Raw genomic sequence first — 24982 nt, forward strand, 5'->3', positions numbered from 1 at the left:
TTTAAGCAAAAAGTCAGCCAGCTCCTTATCTGGAATGTCCTCCGGTATGCCCGACACGCACATTATTCCTCAGTGATCTATCTTCTAGATCATACATCTTATACTGGACCACAGCCATATCCTCTGTCACAGCTTCGTTCTCATACACTAGGGCATTTATAGTCTTGGCATATTCAGCCATCTTGCTCTTGACATGAGCAGTTCTCTCCCCCAGGGATGAGACTTCCCCTCTAATCTCCTGCAGCATGGACTGCATGTCTTCCTTTAGGGAAGCATGAATGGAGGCCAGAAAGTCTCTCATGTCTCCTTTAGTAATAGGAGACAGGTTGCTGTGTGTCTCAGATGTCCCCCTCCCCCCAGAGCCACCCAATGAGTGGGAGGAAGCTGAGGGGGAAGCCGCAGCCATTTTACCTGCAGCATGTGCAGTTTGTCCTCGGGGGAAGAAGTCTGGGAGCTTCGGCGGGGAACTGTATTTCTGCGCTCTCCCTCGGGTCATCATGTGCCCAGGACCTTCCAGGAGCCGTTACTGTGCACAGGGAGGAGAGGTAATATAGAGTGCTGTTATTATCCGGTTTAAGTCCGGAGACGCAGGAGCCTGTGAGTTATGTGGCCTCTCTGGTCTGCATGCAGGCCACGCCCCCATGTCAGCTGTTTATAACAGCTGACATGTCGCAGCTTTGAGGTGGGCTCACCGCCAGAGCAGGGGATACTGACTGCTGACATACTATGCCATCAGTGGTCAGAAAGGGGTTAAAACCCTTGCCAAGACATTTCAAGACAAAACATAACTGTGATTCCAGCTTACTACGTGTCTCTGGCACAGATAGGGTCCTGGTTACCAATAGGGGTGGCGACTGGAAAAAGACCTAGTCACTATGGATGGGCGAACCTGATCTGTAAAGATCTGGACCCGTACCGAACACATAGTATTCGGTCACAAGGTCGCAAACTTTTGGTAAGGAGTCCTGTTGAGGGTGAATAAGGGTCATTGGACGTGGATCGGAGGCGCCAAATCACTACTCAGGGTGCCACCCTCCGCTGTAAGGAAGGGATATCTACGTAGGGTCATGCACAATCTATCTTCCCGAGATATTTCCTCTGTGTTATTTAATTAGTGCTAAACCAATACGTTATTATTGTATCTTGGTAATTCCACTTTACCGGCATTACTACCACCAGACCCCCATTACCACCACCAGACCCCATTACTACCACCAGACCCCCCATTACCACCACCAGACACCCCATAACTACCACCAGACCCCCATTACAATCACCAGACCGCCCATTACCACCACCAGACCCCCATTACTACCACCAGACCCCCCATTACTACCACCAGACCCCCCATTACCACCACCAGACCCCCCATTACTACCACCAGACCCCCCATTACCACCACCAGACCACCCATTACCACCACCAGACCCCCATTACTACCACCAGACCCCCATTACTACTACCAGACCCCCATTACCACCACCAGACCCCCCATTACTACCACCAGACCCCCCATTACCTCCACCAGACCCCCCATTACTACCACCAGACCCCCCATTACTACCACCAGACCCCCCATTACCACCACCAGACCACCCATTACCATCACCAGACCCCCATTACTACCACCAGACCCCATTACTACTACCAGACCCCCATTACCACCACCAGACCCCCCATTACTACCACCAGACCCCCATTACTGCCACCAGACACCCCATAACTACCACCACGACCCTCATTACCACCACCAGACCCCCCATTACTACCACCAGACCCCCTATTACTACCACCAGACCCCCCATTACCACCACCAGACCACCCATTACCACCACCAGACCCCCATTACTACCACCAGACCCCCATTACTACTACCAGACCCCCATTACCACCACCAGACCCCCTATTACTACCATCAGACCCCCCATTACCACCACCAGACCCCCATTACTACCACCAGACCCCCCATTACCACCACCATACCCCCATTACTACCACCAGACCCCCATTACTACTACCAGACCACCCATTACCACCACCAGACCCCCATTATTACCACCAGACCCCCATTACCACCGCCAGACCCCCCATTACTACCACCAGACCCCCATTACCACCACCAGACCCCCATTACCACCACCAGACCCCCATCACTACTACAAGACCCCCCCATTACTCCTTTACATTGGAAATATTTTTCTTGTTTTTTTCTTGTAAAATTTGATAGTTTTTAAATAATTATGAAAAGTTATTTTTTAGGGTTTCTTTTGCTGTAGTTGGTTTCCTCTGTGTCTCTGGCACCGATAGGGTCCTGGTTACCAATAGGGGGCGACTGGAAAAAGATCTGGTCACAATTAGAGACTAAATGGATCCGGCCATTAAATCCCTGACATCCCAATGGTGTAGATGAAGTTCTCAGCTTCTCCCCTTTCCTATAGGGGGTTTGGTGGAATTCGTTCTCTACACTCTTTATTACATAGAACAGTTTTCTCTGATCTCAATGTGTCTTATTTGTTTCTTATTTCCCCATAATACAACGGTCACAAGATCGCCGATCTGCACTTTACTCTCCGATGGTGACGATCCTCTAGACATCCGGACAGTCAGGAGCATTGGATCCCATCTGTGTCTCCCCACTATTCTAACAATGGACGCTCTCTCCGCGATCATTTCCTCCTCTATACGGTTATTACGGGGAATGACGCTGTGATGACTTCTCTTCTGGGAGAGACACAGATCACATGTGACTAATATTGCAGTGTGAATAGACACTTATATTTCCGGTATTTTTCTGCCCTTACATTGTGGGTTATGAGGTGTTTGGGGCTTGTTTTTTGTTCCGCCTTTTCCCTTTGTTTTATCTTTCCAGTTGGTAATTGGGATTCTAATATAATCCCATATATCCCGGGAAGTGTCAGGTGCTGGGATCTCATTATATTATTAATAACAATTTCCTTCCCGATTATTCCCGTCATTTATTGCTCGTTACATTCTCTCTATATAATAACAGATTCCTCTTTGTTACACATCCTAATACTGATCATTTATATCTCTATATTGTAGAGGAAACATTTCTAGGAGTGTATACACTTCACCACAAACACTTCCCATAGATTTTATTATCATCACTGTTATTAAGCTGCTTTTCTCTTTATATCTTTACCATATCACTTTTATTCTCTTTTCTTACCCGTTGCACTCTCACTGGTCACTTGGTGGGGTCACATTTGGCTCTTTTCACCTGCATTGTTTTGTTTCCGGACCCCCCTCACTAATACTTTACCTGACTGATCGCTACCAGATGCAGCATTATTCATCTTGGTCTTACCAACAGGTTTTCATCCTGAACCTCCTGCTTCACTGGGGAAGATGTGACCGGGGAACAGCCCCAATTCCTTTAGGAACACTCCCACTTTACCCCTGAGTTACTCCCCTTGCCTGGATTAGTGCAGGACCTTGGTGTGTTGGAAACACTTATCTGTACCCTCTGAGGAAGCTGACGGGGCGAAACACCCGTAAGAGGGAATAGTGGTGACTCTGCCATCTTTCTCTGTACACTCCCGGCATGTCGCCTGTAGGATCTGTAATCTCCATCTCTTGTTAGGATGGTTCCTCCTTTACACTATATGGGCTGTGCTGTATTCCTGGGATATCCCATATAGCACTGGCTGCACTTTATATCTCCTATCTGTACTCCAGGGATGTAATGCGCTGTCAGCTCTTTATTCTCTCACTATTTATACCCTTTGCTCTGTGTCCTCTCATTATATAAGCTATTCATCTATAAGTGCACAGGATCTATTCCCCTTATACACTGATATCCAGTGATAGATCTACAATCCGGTTACATATATCTATGGATGGATTTATCTTACACTCAATAAATACGGTGCACTTATCTCATCTCCGCCTTGATAGTGACTCTCTCTTAGGATACTATGATGGCACTTCTGCACATGGCCACTAGATGGCGCTACAACATCTGACATTTACCATAACAATTTCATGGAGAGAAAACCCATTAAAACAATTGTAACAAATTGATTATAAAGCCAGGGTGGACCTCTCCCTTATACCTGGACGGGTAATAATTTTTATTCTATTGCTAAGCTTATTGACTATTATATGTTTGTATATCCTTTCTGGCTACTTGGATTAGGGATAAGTGCAATACACCTTTGAACTATGCCATTATGGCAATGTTACACTACCGCTATCCCTTTGGTCTTTCTTACCCTTGGTGTGTCCCATTGTTTTCCTGTTTCCTGATATATCACAATAAAATTGTATTTTATATTTTCCTATATATGTGGTTTTGGACTCTTTGATCGCTTCTTTTCTCTGATATTTCTAACATCTGACATTTGCCTGAATTTTTATCTCTACACATGGTTTACACAAATTATATTTTCTTGTGGTAACTCTATACTATTTACCATTAGAAGCTGAGTATTTCTGTAATTATTTGTATGTATACATGATTGATTACCACTTCTGTCTCAGTAAAAACAATCCCCTTTAACCCCTTTCTGACCTCGGGTGTAAATGTACTTCCTCCCTTTGATGTGGGCTCCGGCGGTGAGCTTACATCTTTTCCGGTACGTCAGCTGTACTGAACAGCTGCCATTTGACCCTAACAGCCTCTGACCGCTGCATTTAAAGCACACTTCCAGCAAGTGCGCTGGAAATCCCGCCCATTTGTTACCCCATCACATGATCATGGGTCACCGATGGGTTGGCATGACAACCAGAGGTCTCCAGCAGACCTCTATGCTTGTCACTGCCGGAATGCTGCGCGCCACCTGCTAGACAAAACCACATGAACCAGTGATCGTCCCGCCGAACTCCCGCTCTCCTATTAGCATGGGCAAAACACTACTTAGACAACACAGGGTGAGGGTAAAACAGTGTGGGCAATGCTTTATTGTACCACAGAACAGGCAGAGAACACATAGAACAGTCCCAGCACAGTACACAAGATGGGGCACATGACAGAGTCTCACCCTCCACTGACCCGCCGGGATAATAGCAGCTGTGACTTCAGATCTTCCAGGGTCACTACCCCAGCTGTGTCACACACAGAGAGGAGGTAACGACAAGTGTGAGAAGATGACAGTCCATACAAGGTACAAGGCCAGTTGGTACAAAGATCACAATCTGGCATCTGCAAACGTATCCATGGTTCAGCGATGGTGAATGGAGCAGATCTGTATTCTTCCAACCGAGGCTGAAAACCCCTAGGTTGTTTCCTGTAGAACAATAGATCCGTGTCCCTTGTGATGATGTTGTGGCTGCTGTCCTGTCTCTTGTCCTTTGGATGTATAGATGTCAATATTACCGGCTTACACAAACAAAAGTCTGTTTTCTTGACCAACCAGAAATCAACACTTACATTTAAAGCCAACATACAGATAACATTCTATTATTCTTCGTTTGCTAAAAAATAGTCATCTGGTTAATTAAGATACAATGCTGAATGTCTTCACAATGCCAAAAATAAAAAAAGTTTTAAAAAATATTAAAAAAATATAAAAGTTCAAATCACCCCCCTTTCAAAATAAAACAATAAAAAAATCACACATACACATATTTGTTATAGCCGCGTTCAGAATCGCCCGATCTATCACTATAAAAAATAACTAATCGCTAAATGGCGTAACGAGAAAAAATGTCAAAACGCCAGAATTACTTTTTTTGGTCGCCTCAACATTGCATTAAAATGCAATAAAGGATGACCAAAAGATCGTATCTGCACCAAAATGGTATCCATTAATAACGTCAGCTCGGCACACAAAAAATAAGCCTTCACCCAACCCGAGATCATGAAAAATGGAGACGCGACGGGTATCGGAAAATGGAGCAATTCTTTTATACTTTACCTAATAAAGAGGAGTTATTTTTACTGATACAGTGGGTATGGAAAGTATTCAGACCCCTTTAAATTTTTCACTCTTTGTTTCATTGCAGCCATTTGGTAAATTCAAATTCATACCATCTATTCCTGACACTGGAGTGGCTTATAAACTTCCAAAGTATATAGTTTGAGGTCTGGGATCTGTCAGTATGTGGCTAGTTTTCTGACTGTTTCGGATAACATGACACATGATTTTAGTTTTCTTTTTAATTTAGTCTCGCTTGAATATAGGTCAATATTAAATAGTCTCTTGATGAGTCGTCTTTGGTGAGGACGATGAAACCCGTAGAAATAAGAGGCTTGGAGAGTGAGTGTGTATACGTCACCTCACCCTATATACTGAGACGTGGGGTACATGTTTTTTCTATTAGTCATCTTCTGACTAACCTTCAGGGGGTGTATTATGGGTATAGCTTTATATCTGGAATTAATAAGGTTTAGTTTTATCCTTTTGTCAGCAAACATAAGGAATGACAAGAGACAACCCATTTAAGAAGATTCAATTTTGGTTAAAATTATTCAAACATGAACATAAAAAAGTCTTCTCCTCTATGTGACGTCTCTGATGTTTATTAACAGTTGATTTCCAAGTAAAATATTTGCCACATTAAGAAAATGAAAAAGGCTTCTCCTCTGTGTGACTGCTCTGATGTCTAACAAGAAGCACTTTCTGGTTAAAACATTTCCCACATTCTGAACAGGAAAAAGGCTTCTCCCCTGTGTGAGTTCTCTGGTGGGTAACAAAATTTGATTCATCTGCAAAACATTTCCCACATTCGGCTCCGCTCCGTACACCTCGTACACACGCGGCTCTGCTCCGTACACCTCGCACACAAGCGGCTCCGCTCCGTACACCTCGCACACACGCGGCTCCGCTCCGTACACCTCGCACACACGCGGCTCCGCTCCGTACACCTCGCACACACGCGGCTCCGCTCCGTACACCTCGTACACACACGGCTCCGCTCCGTACACCTCGTACACACACGGCTCCGCTCCGTACACCTCATACACACGCGGCTCCGCTCCGTACACCTCGTACACACACGGCTCCGCTCCGTACACCTCATACACACACGGCTCCGCTCCGTACACCTCGCACACACGCGGCTCCGCTCCGTACACCTCGAACACACACGGCTCCGCTCCGTACACCTCGCACACACGCGGCTCCGCTCCGTACACCTCGCACACACACGGCTCCGCTCCGTACACCTCGCACACACGCGGCTCTGCTACATCCACCCTGTAAACCCCTCCTGACCCCACACAGAAACTTCCCCTCATCCAGCACCATGACAACCAGCACAGCAGAGTCCTGCACACACTGAGGCCCCTGATCATGTGACCCCTGACTCCTCCCCTCCTGTGACCTCATCACAGGTCCTGTGCCAACAGAGCAGCTGTAGAAATCTCCGGCCTCGGGGGTCTCACCAGACTTTGCTCTTTTCTTGCAGGGGCCGCAGTGGATTTCATCCTGGATCCATAGAGCTGAATAGAGGAGCGATGTTCCTTCACTGTGATGGTAATTGATGGTGACGTTTGTCCAACGTCCACGTTACCGAGTAAATCCCCCCAGGACTGCAGCCGGTAAAGACCCCGATATCCACAGGTGTCCCCTCTAATTGGGGGAAAGGGATAGAAAAGCCTCTTATCCCGAGGGGAAACCCTGTACATGGAGACATCGGCCTCAGATCTCTCCTGTCCTGTTCTTCCAGAAAAGCCTCAAACTTCTGTGTGTGACTCAGAGCTGAGATCTAACGTGAGAGAAGATTCCAGTGCGGGGAAGACGGGAAACCTTCATATAGACGGCCGGTGGGGATGGAGGCAGTGACCGACTCTGGCCAAATCTGTCTCTAGAGCCGCAGTAGAAGATGAAGATGTCGTCCTCATCATGAAGGAGTTATTTCTCATGTCGCGTGTAATGAATATCTCCTGCAGTATTGCTAATGCCGATTCCAGTGTCGGTAATGAGACGAGAATTAGCGTTATGGAAGATGAGTCTATGAGGAACGTGTTCAGCTGCCGACTCCGAGGAGGAAACTGCTTGTTGTCTGTGGCCTAAATATATAGGTTTTATTAGTAGATGTCAGGGAAGAAAACTAAACCCTGTAAGATAATAAATCTCCTCCTATGTTTCCCTTATTATCTCCAGTAATTGTATTATTACACAGGATTCTTATGATGTTACATGATCATCTTCTCATTCAGGTCTCTACAATATCGGATCCTCTCAGTGAAGATCCTCTACTGAAGAGAATTTTCCTGATTTACCCATCAAGGATGGATATGGACAGAGACAAGATGGCGGAGAGGATGTTACACCTCACCCTAGAGATCCTCTTCCGTCTCACTGGAGAGGTGAGAGATTCTGATGACGTCACATTACATCATTCTTATCTATGGGAATAACAGATGGACAGAACTGGAGAGGTGAGGACTCTGGAAATGTCTGGAGTGAGATTTATTCATGTGTCTCTCCATAACCAGGATTACACAGTGGTGAAGAAGACCTCTAGTGATCGCTGTCAGGACCCTGTGTCTGAGGGATGGGGAGGACTCCTGAGCCCAATCACGGGGCCTCCACCTCACCCCCTGATCCATGAGGACATCAATGACCAGAAGATCCTAGAACTCATCTACAAGATGATTGAGCTGCTGACTGGAGAGGTGACACTGCTGGGAATGCTGGGACATTATACAGTAACACTATGAAGGGATCGGGGGATGACGGTATCATTGTATGTGTCAGGTTTCTTTAAGGTGTCAGGATGTCGCTGTCTATTTCTCCATGGAGGAGTGGGAGTATTTAGAAGGACACAGAGATCTGTACAAGAACGTCATAATGGAGGTTCCCCAGCCCCTCACATCACCAGGTAATAGACAGGACTAAATACACACGGCCTATAATTATCTAAAATGATAAATGGGAGTTGGTTCACTACAATACCCAGAAAGGTTATCAAAATTATGTCTATTTACTCTATAAAAGAGAAGACTTAGGGGAGACATAATATATATGTACAAGTATATCAGAGGGCAATACAGAGATCTCTCCAATGAACTGTTTCTACCAAGCACTGTGACAAGAACAAGGGGGCATTCTCTTCGTTTGGAGGAAAGACAATTTCTGCACCAGCGTAGAAGAGGGTTCTTCACGGTAAGAGCAGTGAGGCTCTGGAATTCTCTTCCTGAGGAAGTGGTGATGGCCAACTCACTGAATGAATGTAAGAAAGGTATGGATGCTTTTCTTGTGAATAACAGTATAGGTTACGAATAACAGAATATTATAGGTAGATGGTTGACCCAGCTTAGGGGAAGGAATTTTTTTCCCTATGGAAAAAATCGGCTTCTACTCTGTGGGTTTTTTGCCTTCCCCAGGATCAACAATGCAGAACAGCTGCACTAAAAATAGGCTGAACTAGATGGACATAAGGTCTTCCTTCAGCCTTCAAAACTATGTTACTATGTTACTATGTATCTGTACGTAGAGAATGAATTCAGTCCCTGTATGTGTTTCCTCCAGATCTATCCAGTAAGAGGACAACACCAGAGAGATGTCCCCGTCCTCTTCTTCCACAGGACTGTAACCAAGAAGATCCCAGTGCTCCTCAGGATCATCAGGTAGATGGAGAGAAGGTGTCAGGAGATCTCCCCTATGATGTGTAGACGGCTGTGAAGGTCTTGTGCTCAGTCTTGTTTTAGCCACCAGTATTATATGTTTTATACTTGTGTAATGAGAACGGTGGAGATTTCAGGATTAGAGCTGATCATAGATGGGACTTCTCCATCTGTCTGTGACTCTTACAATATTTGTTTCAGGGTGAAGATCTGACCCATATTAATACTACAGAGACATATGTGAGAGATGATGAGTGGTGTAAAGAGAAGATTCCCACATATGACTACCCAGGTGAGTAGTAACCACTGAATGCAGAGAAGCTTGCGAGCAGGGCCCTCACTCCTCTTGGTATTTCTTATAATCTACTGTATGTGATTATTGTTATGCTGTAATGTCTATTGTCTGTACAAATCCCCTCTGAAATGTAAAGTGCTGCGGAATATGTTGGCGCTATAAAAATAAAATCTATTATTATTATAAGTCACAGATTCCTCTCAGTCACCGGCTGTGGCTGCTTTATCGGTGGTGTAGTCCGGCCGTATTACCATGGTCACCATTTTGCCTCTAGACCACAACATTCTCCTCCACCCAAAACTGTTCAAATGACTTTGGGCATTGAAAGCCCTTTTCTATAGAACTTACAACCTGGAGGATCCACCTACCCCCTGGGATTAGTGTGAGGGTGATCCCTTAAAGCAAGATCTTTCAGTATGATTGCTTACACCTGACCCAATATAGGCCGAGTGCGCGCTTAAAGAGTCACACTGAACACATAGTTAGGCCGGGATCACAATACTGTGTGTGATGCAAGAAACTTGCACGAGTCTCTCGCATCAACACCCATCGCTTCCGCCGCTACTCGGGACTGGAGCTTCGGCTGCTTAGAGATCCTGAAGTTTATTCTCAAGACAAAGAGACAGGAATCAGACATTCTCTCCTTCACATTAGGAGACGCTGACCGTTACCTGCCCAGATCTGTAAACTATAAAGCCAAATGACAGCGTACGTAGAATGTGCTGACAAGATAGGAAATCACTTGAATAAAAATCTTATGCTGGGCCTGTAAGAGAAAGCGGAGGGTAATGGTGCTGTTGGCTTCCTAGATCCCTGAGATCTTATCGGATGAATCTTCTCTCCCTTCTGTGCTGCTGAATGTCTCATGGTCACTAGGGATGAGCAAGTATACTCGTTAGGATTTGGTACTCGGCGAGTAATGCGGTACTCACAGTACTCAAATCCTGGCGAGTATTTCACAACTCACCTCTCTAAGCTGTGCGTGGCTGAGGGCTGTAATATACATTTATTCCCGCCTGCAGGAGATGTGTTGGCTCCAGCCCTGGTGTCATGGAGTCACTCCACGTCATAAATTACATTGTTTTTGATCCTAAGGAATTCAGATTACTGCACAATCTCTCCTGAAATGGGGAGCAATATTATTTCTCTAATCTTCTGCTCAGGATCCATAGTAGCTCCAATGTTCTACCATAAATGAGGGCAACTCTGGTTTACTGTTGTTTAATCTGTATTTGTAGTTTTCAGTTAATGAGATTCTCGTGCTCTGGGGCGGGGCTGTGGGCGGGGCTTTATGTGGAGCTCTAATTACATATTCATCTGTATTGGCTTATGACAGGTCGCTGATCCCTCACTGACCTGCCCCCATTATTACATAATGCATATAATAGCATTGATATTATTGGTGATAATGCCTATAATATTGTGGCTATTGTGAGGCTTAGAAAAAAAAATTACATCCAGCAAAATGACACCAGCGGCGCCTGCGCAGTAGCCTCTGTCTCTTACTTATAGATGCTACTGTGCAGGCACCGCTATCACCGGTGACATTTTGCTGGTTGTCACTATCTTCTCTGCTTTCCATATCCCAAGGATTGCCTTGCTCATCGCCCTTTAACACCCTCAGATGGATCTGGACCTACACTGGGACCACTAGGCTTGGACCATGGTGTTACCTGCTATTCTGTGGTGTTAGATGGCAAGAAGAATAGTCAGGTAGCTGGGTCAGAACCAGAAGGACAGAATACAGAATCAGAAGACACAAGAGTAGTCAGTAAACGGGCCACGGTCACAGCAGGAAACAAATACACAAGCCACAAGCTGAGCACAGAGGACTGAACCAGAGGAGAACAGCGCTGTATCTGGCAGATTCCGGCCATGTGCTTTGAGCTTTAGTAGGGTGTGGTACTTTCCAATTGGCTGAAGTAGGGAGCAGATTACTCCAGCTGGACAGCAGGAACAGATCCCAGATGAGATTTGACACACCATATGCAGAAGCCCTAATATAACTAAATGACAGAAAACCAAAACAGTAGAAATCCCCATAAAGTGATTCCATGTTATTAATTAATTCACTGATGGTTATAATCTATACACACGGGGTCAAAATTGTTGGTACCCCTCGTTTAATGACAGAAAAACCCACAATGGTCACAGAAATAACTTGAATCTGACAAAAGTAATAATAAATAAAAATCTATGAAAATGAACAAATGAAAGTCAGACATTGCTTTTCAACCATGCTTCCACAGAATTAAAAAAAAAAATTAAACTCATGAAATAGGCCTGGACAGATATGATGGTTCCCTGAAAATAATGTAACAGAAGGGACATGTTAAATCGCGATGTGTCCACTAATTAGCATCACAGGAGTCTACAATCTTGGAATCAGTGAGTGGCCTGTATAGAGGCTACAGATCCTCACTATGCTGTGTGGTGACATGGTGTGTATCACACTCAACATGGACCAGAGGAAGCGAAGGAAAGAGTTGTCTCAGGAGATTAGAAAGAAAGTTATAGACAAACATGTTACAGGTAAAAGTTATAAGACATCTCCAAGCAGCTTGATGTTCCTGTGACTACAGCTGCACATATTATTCAGAAATGTAAGCTCCATGTGACTGTAGCCAACCTCCCTGGACGTGGCCACAGGAGGAAAATTCATGGCAAATCAAAGAGATGGATAATATGAATGGTAACAAGAGAGCCCAGAAAAACTTCTAAACAGATTAAAGGTGAACTTCAAGCTAAAGGAACATCAGTGTCAGATCCCACCATCACAAAAATTTTCCTTTAGACCTAATTTTTTTTTTACTTTCTCAAGGGTAATAGGTGAAAATGGACTATACATTTTGTTTTGCAATTTCTCCTGAGCATGCTGATACCCCATATGTGGGGGAAATCTACTGTTTGGGCACACAGCAGGGCTCGGAAGGGAAGGAGCGCCATTTGACTTTTTGAATGTAAAATATGCTGGAATAATTAGCCGGTTGCCATGTCATGTTTCGAGAGCCCCTGATGTGCCTAAACAGTGTAAACCACCAACAAGTGTCACCATTTTGGAAACTAGACCACTTAGGGAACTTATCCAGATGTGTATTGAGCACCTTGAACCCACAGGTGCTTCGCAGAAGTTTATAATGTAGAGCCGTGGAAATAAAAAAAATACAATTTTTCACAAATCTTTTTAGCTCCATATTTTGCATTTTCATAAGGGTAACAGGAGAAATTGCTCCATACAATTTCTCCTGAATAATAATAATAATAATAATCTTTATTTTTATATAGCGCTAACATATTCCGCAGCGCTTTACAGTTTGCACACATTTTCATCACTGTCCCCGATGGGGCTCACAATCTAAATTCCCTATCAGTATGTCTTTGGAGTGTGGGAGGAAACCGGAGTGCCCGGAGGAAACCCACGCAAACACGGGGAGAACATACAAACTCCTTGCAGACTCCTACTGAACACGTAGATACCCTATATGTGGGAGAATACTACTGTTTGGGCACATGGCAGAGCTTGGAAGGGAAGGAGCGCCATATTGGAGAGCAGATTTTGCTGGAATTGTTTGTGGCTCACATGTCACATTGTCAGAGACACTAACGTGTCTAAACAGTGGAAATCCCCAACAAGTGACCCCATTTTGGAAACTAAACGCCTCCCCAAGGAACTTATCTAGACATGAGGTGGGCACTTTGAACTCCCAAGTGCTTCACAGAAGTTAATTACATAGAGCCGTGAAAATAAAAAAACATTTTTTCCACAAAAAAATGAACTTTTCGCCCTCAATTGTTTTTTTCCAACGGGTAACAGGAGAAATTGGACCCCAAAAGTTGTTTTGCAATTTGTCCTGAGTATTCTGACACCCCATATGTGGGGGTAATCCACTCTTTGTGAGCATGGCAGAGCTTGGAAGGGAGTGAGGGCCGTATTGGAGAGCAGATTTAGCTGGAATTGTTTGTGGGTGACATGTCACATTGTCAGAGCCCCTGAGGTGCCAGAACTGCATAAGCCCCCAAAAGTGACTGCATTTTACCAAATACTTCCCTGAATGAATTCTTCTAGTGGCGCAGTGAGCATACTGACCCCACAGCTGTTCCATAGAAAATTATACCATTGGGCAGTGAAGACAAAATAATTACATTTTTACCACTTAAATGTTGTTTTAACCCCAGATTTTACAGTGGAAAATAGGTAGATAGGTAAACGGTCACTACACCCATAGATGAATTCACAGAGGGGGGTCATTTTCTATTCCCAGAGGGGTGTCATTTCCAAAATGGGGTCACTTCAGGGGGGATTCTGCTGTTATGACACTTTGGAGAGCCGCTAAGTGCCAGAACAACAGAATCCCCCTGAAGTGACCCCATGTTGGAAATGACACCCCTCTGGGAGTTCATCTATGGATATAGTGACCATTTTCACTACAAGGATGATTTCCAGAAACACGTAGTGGAAGTTTTAGAGCAAAAATTGCAAAAATGTCATTGTAGTGCCCAATATATTGTGCCCAGCTTGTGTCTCTGGAGACCTCCCCCCACCTACCCCCGGAAATTGTTAAGTCAGCTCTACTCAAATGTGTCTGTCACTAAATAATCCAAATGCTTGAATCTCAAAACAGTTGAAAAACGTGGTTCTGTGTGGAAGATTGTAAAGCCGTCATGGAGGCATAAGGCTGGCAGTGATGGGCATTGTGGGTAATAATAGCGGGTATCATGCCTCATTCCTCTCGTGGAACATACACGACATCTTCTCTGGGGGTTCTTTCTTGTTTCAGTTACTGGGATGAGTGCAATAAAATGTCGCTCAGTGAGTCTTCTGACATCTTCAGATTTTAAAGGTTTGGCGGGGACAAAATTCTCAAAAACAAGATTTACATGACCTCATAATAATCAAGGAAAATATCTGCATTTCCGGCTTTTTTGTATAACACAAAAGAATTATATGTGGCCACCTGAAACAAATACATGACTAACTTTTTATACCAGATCTATGATTTTCTTGATACCTGGTATGGCTGTAGAACCTGATCTGCAAGGTCCACACCCCATATATTTGCTGTAGTCAATGACAGACACAGGTTTTGGAGTAGTGGATCCCTGTTGGTCTGCAGTGGCCCTTGTGGCATCTGTGTGGATCGAGCTCAGGATAAAAATATCTTTATCCTTATACTTAAGGACAAGCAGCTCTCCATTGTGTAAAGCCCCTGACTGCCCCTTTCAGAACTTTTTGCTGACCAATGATTGTGGAAACCCCTGATGGTTTTTTCAAATGGTCCCAGAAGCCCCTATGTTATGTTCAAACAGACTTTTAAATAGGGGTATGCTGGTGTAGTAGTTGTCAACATACAGATTGTAGCCTTTTTGTAAAAATGGAGTTATCAGCTCCCAAACGATTTTTCCAGATGTCCCCAGATAAGTAGGGCATCCTGGGGAGTTTACTTGGCTATCTTTCCCCTCATAAATGTGTAAAGCTGATGTGTATCCGGTTGAACTCTCACACATTTTATAGAGCTTTATTCCGAACCTTGCCCTCTTAGAAGGAATAAATTGCTTGAGGTGCAGTCTTCCTTTGAATTTTACAAGGGACTCATCAATGGAAATGTTTTCTGTTGGGGTGTAGAGCTTTAAGAACTTTTCTGTCAAGTCTTCGATGATGGGTCTGATATTGAATAGTCTGTCATGTTCTGGGGCATTTCCGGGCAGGTATTGACTATTGTCGCTAAAATGCCAAAATCTCATGAGCATCTCATAACAGGTGCTAGGAAGAGTGGCAGGAAACATAGGGGTGGCTTGAACAGGGCGGTTGGACCAATAAGACCGAATGCTCATTTTTTTTTAACAAGCCTCATAGTGAATGTAAGTCCTAAAAATGTTTTCATTTCTAGGACATTAGTTGGTTCCATAAATTTGACCGAGCATAATAGGATCGTGGATTCTGGCTGATGAATTGGGACGCATATACATTTGTAGGATAATATGCTCTAGCAAGCTATCTGTCATAAACAAATTAAAAAAAAATAATTGGTGCAAAATTTTCCACCTCCATATTTATAACAGGAATGGCATTAAAATTAGGGATGAATGGAGTAGCCGAATCCGAAGCCTCCCATCTGGGAAATGCTACATCAAGAGGCAAAGCCCCTTGGACATTGGTGTGCGCCAATTCACGAGCACTAGGGACAGCGCTAGTACTGGGCATTGTTCCCTGAGTTGGAGACATTTCTCCAGAAGCGCTATTTGTCCTTCTTGTTGTACTGGTCCTTGTGTGTGAGGATGGACCGGAATCACTGCTCATTTCTGAGCTATCACTATCACTGCTACTCGAAATCCACATTGCCATCTGACACTGCACTTTCTTCACTGTCAGAACATAAAAGTGCATAAGCCTCCTGTGACGAACAGCCCACGGCCGTTCGTCCACTTACGGAGGCGACTAACGGGGGTCCCGCTGCCACCAAAACGCGATGGACAGCGGACCCTGTGTCACCACTATGTCACAGTCCCACCACTGACACGGGTGTATCAGCAGACGGAGGGACGAGACACAATGCCGGCACACGGCTATCACAGGCGCAGTGGGGCTTATCCTAGTTATCCCACCACTGGCACCATGTGACAAAAATATCCAGCAAGCTAATCTCGCTCTACAATTTGCCGCAGGGGGAGTTTAATTTGGATGCCCCACCACTGCTATCAATCTTCCAAGTACTGCGGGGATTTATGTATATCCCACTTTCTCAGTTCCACTTTGGAACTTGCAGCTCTCCGGCGCCCCCCTTACCCTCAGGTCAGTCAGGGAACTGCACCTAGGATAATTGGTCGCCGGACGGGCTGCCTGTTGTGAACCGGCAATTAGGCTTCTGCAGTAAGGGAATTATGAATGCTGGTGCCGCAGACCCTTATTCAGCTATATAAGACCCTTCTAGACTGCCAGCAAGCCGCAATAGCCGTGCACAACGCGCTGCCACCAGTCACGGTTACTTTATTCACAGTGTTAAATTAAGAGGGTCCGTGGCAAACCCCTTGAATTAGTAGCGATTATCTATCAAAGGCGTATAGTTCGAGTCTTAGAGCATAGAGACAGATCTAAATAATTATTTCATTTATTTTCCGAAAGAGGACAGTGATTACAGATAAAAGTTGCTATAAAATTGAGACATAAAATATGTACAGTACAGGTATAAAATAAAAGTGGAGAAAACAAAGAGAGTACACTCACAGTTCCATATTGTTCCTTAGGCAGACCATGCGGCTAAGGTGGGTGGAGGCGGAGCTGCACTTCTCCGCTCATCTGGGTCTTTCTAGCACGACGACTTGAGCTGTTCTGCCCTGGTTTTGTCCAGGAAGTGCTTTATAGACTTGCTATGTGACATCACGGAGAGATGCATGCTGGGTTAATCCCACCTCTCCCTTTTGGATTTAGAATTACACTAGAAAACTTATACTAATCATAACTCCGTGGGGGCAGCCCGCACAGACACATATAGGGCATCATTGGTTGTGATTTGTTGAGTACAATAATTCAAGACCAAATATGCAGTAGTTCTGATACACCGTTTAGCTGGAACACATATCTCAGGTTCTGAAAGGATTACGCTTCGCCAGAACCACGGCAGCGACGCTGTGACCGCCCGGATTACAAAAATGTGATTTTCATATCTCTAGGGTATTTGGTTCTTATGGTATAGTCTCTCATAGTTTTATTCGTTTCAAACAAAGAAGTTTTTCCCGCTCTGAAGAGGAGAGAAGGAAACAAATGGTTGTAACAGCAGGGGGGTCTCCTATTACTAGTGCGAACACAGGCTGTAGAGGAGGGGGGTGGCACTGCTCTGTGTGTGTGTGTGAAGGGAGGAGGGATGAAGCTGCAGAGCTAGCAGCCTGGATTGTCATATCTGCCGGATCTTTCTGGAAAGTTACAACAGAAAACATCATATTTTGTGGACAAAACCCCATACCTCACAGACATTGTACATCACACCTCCTCTGCACTATAATACTGACCGGCCATTTTATTCGTTTTTGTTTTTTTTTGGAAAAAGAAAACTCTGACGTGACCCAATTATTGGGGAGACAATTGAGAAAAGCCTAATTCTTTAGCCTAACAGTAACCCTAACTTTAGCCCAAACACTAACTCTAACTATAGCATTAACTGTAACCTGCCTTATCTGTTTTTCCGTTGACAGATGATGGACCTGAGTGCGGACTTGTTTTTTGTGAGATGAGAATTGGTATTATTTTCCCCTACATAACATTGATTGGTTTCTTTTTATTCGATATTTGGGAGGCAGAATGAACAAACAGTTGAACACCGCACACTACTGGTTCATCCAACAAGGTTTTCTATTAGACTGTGAACTGTCATTGTTTTGGTAAATAAAGTTTTTTACATAAACTGTCCATAAAAATGGCAAGCTAAGTAGAAATGTTCAAAAATATAAAACTCAAGGATATTTTATTAATAAGTAATAATTGTTTTTTATCTTAGTTATCTTAGCAGATGACTGTACCAGGAGATCAGAGGGACAATTTATAAATTTGATGATCTTGAGATCCTACAAGATACAACTGAAGTGAATGGCATTACTCCAGATATATCATCATCCATTCACAGCAAAGATCTGTCATCTGATCCTATGAAACAGGTCCCATCTTCTGATTCATTACTGACTACTAAGGAAAATCAAAGTCACAAAAGAGGCAATAAAAAACAAACTGCTCCTAAAGCAAAGAAATCATTTTCATGTTCAGAATGTGGGAAATGTTTTAACAAGAAATCACATTTTGTAACACACCAGAGAACTCACACAGGGAAGAAGCATTTTTCCTGTTCAGAATGTGGGAAATGTTTTAACCATAAAGGGAATTTTGTTACTCACCAAAGAACTCACACAGGGGAGAAGCCAGTTTCATGTTCAGAATGTGGGAAATGTTTTAACCGGAAATCAGATTTGGTTAGGCACCATAGAACTCACACAGCAGAGAAGTCTTTTTCATGTTCAGAATGTGGGAAATGTTTTAACCGGAAAGCGCTTCTTGTTAGACACCAGAGCAGTCACATAGAGAAGCCTTTTTCATTTTCTTAATGTGGGAATATTTTACTTGGAAATCAACTGTTAATAAACATCAGCGATGTCACATAGGGGAGAAGCCTTTTTTATGTTCATAGTGTTGGAGTAGTTTTAACCAAAACTGAATCTTTTTAAATTGGTTGTCTCTTGTCATTCCTCATGTTTGCTGATAAAAGGATAAAAATAAACTTTATTAATTCCAAATGTAAAGCTATACCCATAATTCACCCCCTGAGGGTTAGTCAGAAGGTGACTAATAGAAAAAACATGTGCCCCACAGTTCAGTATATAGTGTGAGGTGACGTATACACACTCACTCTCCAAGCCTCTCATTTCTACGGGCTTCATCGTCCTCACCAAAGGTGACTCATCAGGAGACTATTTAATATTGACCTATATTCAAGCGAGACTAGACAAATAAACCTAAAATCATGTATCATGTTATCCGAAACAGTCAGAGAACTAGCCACATATTGGCAGATCCCAGTTTATAAGCCCCTCCAGTGTCAGGAATAGATAGTATGTGACAATACTGTATATACCGCTCAGGGAACACTTACCTTTCAGAGATAATTTCCATATTCATACTAAATAATGGCACAGATCCCCCAGACATTATGATTGCACATATCCCTAGTCTTTATAACAATATTGCACTCATTCCCTGACAGACCGCAGCATGGCCATTAGTTAGAAGCTGCTAATGATCTTTGGAGCAGGTAAGTTCTCCCTGAGTGGTACATATTGGGCCGACCGAAGACTGAGTTTAGTCTAGGACATTGATGGCGAACCTTTCTGAGACCGAGTGCCCAAACTGCAACCTAAGATCCAATTATTTATGACAAAGTGCCACAGGGCAATTTTGTGTGATGAAAAATGTGTAGTGGCGTCTCAAGGTCCTGCAGCACTGAAAATGAATGAGAACTACTCAGCAGTGACCATCATAAGCGCTGCACAGGAGGAGAGTCCGCAGTTGCCAACTCTCTTGCCTGTACAGCGCTTGCCGTCCCTAAACCTTGATGATCAATTCTATTATGTAAACTATTCATTGATTTGAAATTTACCTTTGCAGTCTTCTCTTTTGTTCAGCAGGGAGGCTTCAAGCTCATGATTGCTTATCACACACTGACACTGAGCCACTCACACTGCCCTTTCCAGACACAGCAGTTGGGTTGATCTTTAGGGAAAAAATGCAGATTAGATAGATTTTAGCATGGAATGCAAGCAGATTCTACCCTGAAATATGCCCCATCATTGTCCCCTTCTTGTAGTAATATGCCCCATCATTGTCCACTTCTTGTAGTAATATGCCCCATCATTGTCCACTTCTTGTAGTAATATGCCCCATCATTGTCCCCTTCTTGTAGTAATATGCCCCATCATTGTCCCCTTCTTGTAGTAATATGCCCCATCATTGTCCACTTCTTGTAGTAATATGCCCCATCATTGTCCCCTTCTTGTAGTAATATGCCCCATCATTGTCCACTTCTTGTAGTAATATGCCCCATCATTGTCCCCTTCTTGTAGTAATATGCCCCATCATTGTCCCCTTCTTGTAGTAATATGCCCCATCATTGTCCACTTCTTGTAGTAATATGCCCCATCATTGTCCCCTTCTTGTAGTAATATGCCCCATCATTGTCCCCTTCTTGTAGTAATATGCCCCATCATTGTCCACTTCTTGTAGTAATATGCCCCATTCTTTTAATAATACTGCAAATAATGCATAAAGGTAATAATAATAAGGGTATTTAGTAAACATAATTTTGATCAAAATAATGTACAAGCCATCCCGCCACGTCACGGCAACCCTTGTGGGACAGTCCCTACTCTAGTATTTAAAACCTCTCTGGTTTTCTCTGGTTAATGGTCATGTGCTAATATGCACTTACATTGTGCATACACATTAACTTACTTTTCTCAGTTCAGATTTGTTTTTTATTCATTTCATTGTGCATTCAGTGCATATATGGGTGTGACCGCCCTCTTTCTGAGCTGGGAAAGCCATCCAGTCTGGCCTAAGCTGTTACTAGTGGTTCAGCAGCTCGACCCTTATTCACATTCACGCCACTTGGCAAGTGAAAAGGTTTTAAATACTAGAGTAGGGACTGTCCCACAAGGGTTGCCGTGATGTGGCAGGATGGCTTGTACATTATTTTGATCAAAATTATGTTTACTAAATACCCTTATTATTATTATTATTATTACCTTTATGCATTATTTGCAGTATTTTTTACTTTTTAGTTCAGGATATTTGTGTTTTTTGCTTTTTGTATGATCCCCTTCATGTAGAAATGTGCCCCATCCTGATCCCCTTATTGTAGAAATTGCTCATTCAACCACCTCCATCATTTCCTCCTCACCACCCCATCATTGCCCTCTCCATCACACCCATTTTTGCCCTCTCCCCATCACCCGCATCATTGCCTTTTCCTTCACTCCCATCATTGCCTTCTCCCCATCATTACCTTCTCCATCACTCCCATCATTGCCTTCTCCATCACTCCCATCATTGCCATCACCCCCATCATTGCCTTCTTCATCACTGCCATCATTGCACTCTCCCCATCACCCGCATCATTGCCTTCTCCATCACTCCCATCATTGCCTTCTCCATCACTCCCATCATTGCCCTCTCCCCATCATTGCCTTCTCCATCACTCCCATCATTGCCATCACACCCATCATTGCCTTCTTCATCACTGCCATCATTGCCCTCTCCCCATCATTGCCTTCTCCATCACTCCCATCATTGCCTTCTCCCCATCATTGCCTTCTCCATCACTCCCATCATTGCCCTCTCCCCCATCATTACACACACACACCTCTCCGCGCACTCGCCGGAAGCTTCCTCACTAGCACAGCGGCTGCAGAGCTGAATGATGATGTTATCCAGCCGCGTCGCTGACTGCCATGTGAGGCAGGAAGCTGCAGCTCTGGAGCGAGGACACTTGTAGATGAGGTGATACCACGTGCCAGCAGAGAGGGCTCTGCATGCCATAGGTTCGCCATCACTGGTCTAGGACAATTTGTCTGCACTACTAATTAACAGCTGTTACAATCCCAAACTAGGGCAGTCCCTATAGGAGAAAAACACAAGAATTATACTGTATTTTCACATACTATCTATTCCTGACACTGGAGTGGCTTATAAACTTACACAGTATATAGTTTGAGGTCTGGGATCTGCCGATATGTGGCTAGTTTTCTGACTGTTTCAGATAACATGATGCATGATTTTAGTTTTTATTTTGTCTAGTCTGGCGTGGATATAGGTCAATATTAAATAGTCTCCTGATGAGTCGTAGAAATGAGAGGCTTGGAGAGTGAGTGTGTATACATCTCCTCACCCTATATACTGAGATGTGGGATATATGTTTTTTCTATTAGTCACCTATTGACTAACCTTCAGGGGGTGAATTAGGAATATAGTTTTACTTTTGGAAGTAATAAAGTTTATTTTTTTCCTTTTGTCAACAAACATGAGGAATGACAAGAGACAACCTATTTAAGAAGATTCAATTTTGATTAAAACTATTCCAACATTATAAAAAAACCTTCTCCCCTATGTGATGCCTCTGATGTTTATTAACAGTTGATTTCCAAGTAAAATATTATCCACATTAAGAAAATGAAAAAAGCTTCTCCCCTGTGTGACTTGATGTCAAAGAAGAAGTGATCTCCGGTTAAAACATTTCCCACATTCTGAACAGGAAAAAGTCTTCTCCCCTATGTGGGTTCTTTGAATCAAGATTTATTTTTCCATTTAAAACATTTCCCACATTCTGAGCAAGAATATGGCTTCTCTGCTGTATGAATTCTCTCACATGTAACAAGATTTGAACTCTGAGTAAAACATTTCTCACATTCTGAACATCAAAAAGACTTCTCTCCTGTGTGAGTTCTTTGGTGTTAATCAAGATTCCCTTTCTGGTTAAAACATTTCCCACATTCTGAGCATGAAAAAGGCTTCTCTCCTTTGTGAGTTTTTTGGTGTTTAACAAGATTCCCGTTATGGTTAAAACATTTTCCACATTCTGAACATAAAAAAGGCTTCTCCCCTGTGTGAGTTTTTTGGTGTTTAACAAGATTCCCGTTATGGTTAAAACATTTTCCACATTCTGAACAGGAAAAAGGCTTCTCCCCTGTGTGAGTTAATTGGTGTGTAACAAAATGTGATTTGTTGTTAAAAGATTTCCCACATTCTGAACATGAAAAAAGCTTCTCTCCTGTGTGAATTCTCTGGTGGGTAACAAGATTCCCTTTATGGTTAAAACATTTTCCACATTCTGAACAGCAAAAAGGCTTTTCTCCTGTGTGAGTTAATTGGTGTGTAACAAAATGTGATTTGGTGTTAAAAGATTTCCCACATTCTGAACATGAAAAAGGCTTCTCCCCTGTGTGAGTTCTATGGTGATTAACCAATTGTGATTTCCAGTTAAAACATTTTCCACATTCAGAACATGAAAAAGGCTTCGCCCCTGTGTGAGTTCTTTGGTGTGTAACAAAATGTGATTTCTTGTTAAAACATTTCCCACATTCTGAACATGAAAATGACTTCTTTGCTTTAGGAGCAGTTTGTTTTTTAATGCCTCTTTTGTGACTTTGATTTTCCTTAGTAGTCAGTAATGAATCAGAAGATGGGACCTGTTTCATAGGATCAGATGACAGATCTTTTCTGTGAATGGATGATGATATATCTGGAGTAATAGCAATCACTTCAGTTGTTCGTTGTAGGATTTCAAGATCATCAGATTTAAAAATTGAAGATGTCAGCTGTCCCTCTGATCTCCTGGTACAGTCATCTGCTAAGATAAGAAAAAAAATTTTTTATAAAATATCCTTGAGTTTTATATTTTTGAATATTTCTACTTAAACTGTCCATAAAAATGGCAAGCTATGTAAAAAACTTTAATTATTTACCAAGACAATGACAGTTCACCGTCTAATAGAAAACCTTGTTGGATGAGCCAGTAGTGTGCGGTGTTCAACTGTTGGTTCATTCTGCCTCCCAAATATCGAATAAAAAGAAACCAATCAATGTTATGTAGGTGAAAATAATACCAATTCTCATCTCACAAAAACAAGTCCCCACTCAGGTCCATCATCTGCCAATGGAAAAACAGAGGTTCCCACACTATTAGTGGCTCAAAGGCTGTTGAAAAGCAACAGGGTTTCTATAAACCAATCCAGCAAAATCCGCTCTCACTTCGGAGTCTTGCAGTGTGCGCAAACAACATTTAGGATCCCTGTATTTAGCAATATTATAGTGAGAAGAATCCACTTAATTTGCGGTGTCTCCTGGAGCACAATCTGGGCACTATGTGCTGGGTAAGAAAATGGCAAATGTGTAATTTTCACTCTCCAACATCCACTGCGTGTTAATTTACGGAAAGTTGCTGTGGAGTCAAAATATTCACTCCTCCTACACATGTGGTCAAAATTGCTGGTACCCCTCATTTACTGACAGAAAAACACACAATGGTCACAGGAATAACTTGAATCTGACAAAAGTAATAATAAATCAAAAATCTATGAAAATGAACAAATGAAAGTCAGACATTGCTTTCCAACCATGATTCCACAGAATTTCAAAAAAAAAATAAAACTAATGAAATAGGCCTGGACAGAAACTATGGTACCCTTAACGTACCCGCTTCATGACCTCCAACGGTAGATAGACATCGGCGCTAGCAGGGCTTTGTGCAATGCCAATGTTTGTCTACGGTCAGCGGTTTTATGCTCATCGGGACCCCCACATACCATATAACGAGGGGATTCCACCACACAACGCTTGCTGTGACCCCGTGCGCATCGAGACCTGATTGGTTCAGGTCCTGATGACGTCAGCCTCACACTAGCCAATGAGACAAATCACTAGGAGAGTTTGTTGTAGCAGCGAACTTTCCCGGGCGATCTGCCTCATAAAAACACTGTTTCTCCTCAGATCTCCTGTCAGTGAGAGATTAGAGGAGAAACAGTGTTACAAGAGCTGCTGCCAACAGCTGTGTCAGTCAGCGATTGTGCTATAAAGTAACAATACAGATAAGACAGGTTAGGGTTAGTGCTATAGTTAGGGT

General features: G+C 43.3%; 1 protein-coding gene across 1 annotated transcript in view; it reads right to left on the reverse strand.

The window, feature by feature from the left end:
- LOC141060259 (uncharacterized) overlaps positions 1-24717 on the reverse strand; it is a 69672-nt gene extending 44955 nt beyond the window's left edge. Inside the window, exons 1-2 of the mRNA XM_073556484.1 lie at positions 24666-24717; positions 22826-23710 (exon numbers count right to left, since the gene is read on the reverse strand). Coding sequence (XP_073412585.1) covers positions 22826-23710; positions 24666-24717 — 937 coding nt within the window. The remainder of the gene's footprint in view (positions 1-22825; positions 23711-24665) is intronic.
- Between the last annotated feature and the right edge of the window lie 265 nt (positions 24718-24982).

This window comes from Dendrobates tinctorius, unplaced genomic scaffold, assembly GCF_039654945.1.
Source record: "Dendrobates tinctorius isolate UK_male_01 unplaced genomic scaffold, ASM3965494v1 ptg000233l, whole genome shotgun sequence".
Taxonomy (NCBI): Eukaryota; Metazoa; Chordata; class Amphibia; order Anura; family Dendrobatidae; genus Dendrobates; species Dendrobates tinctorius.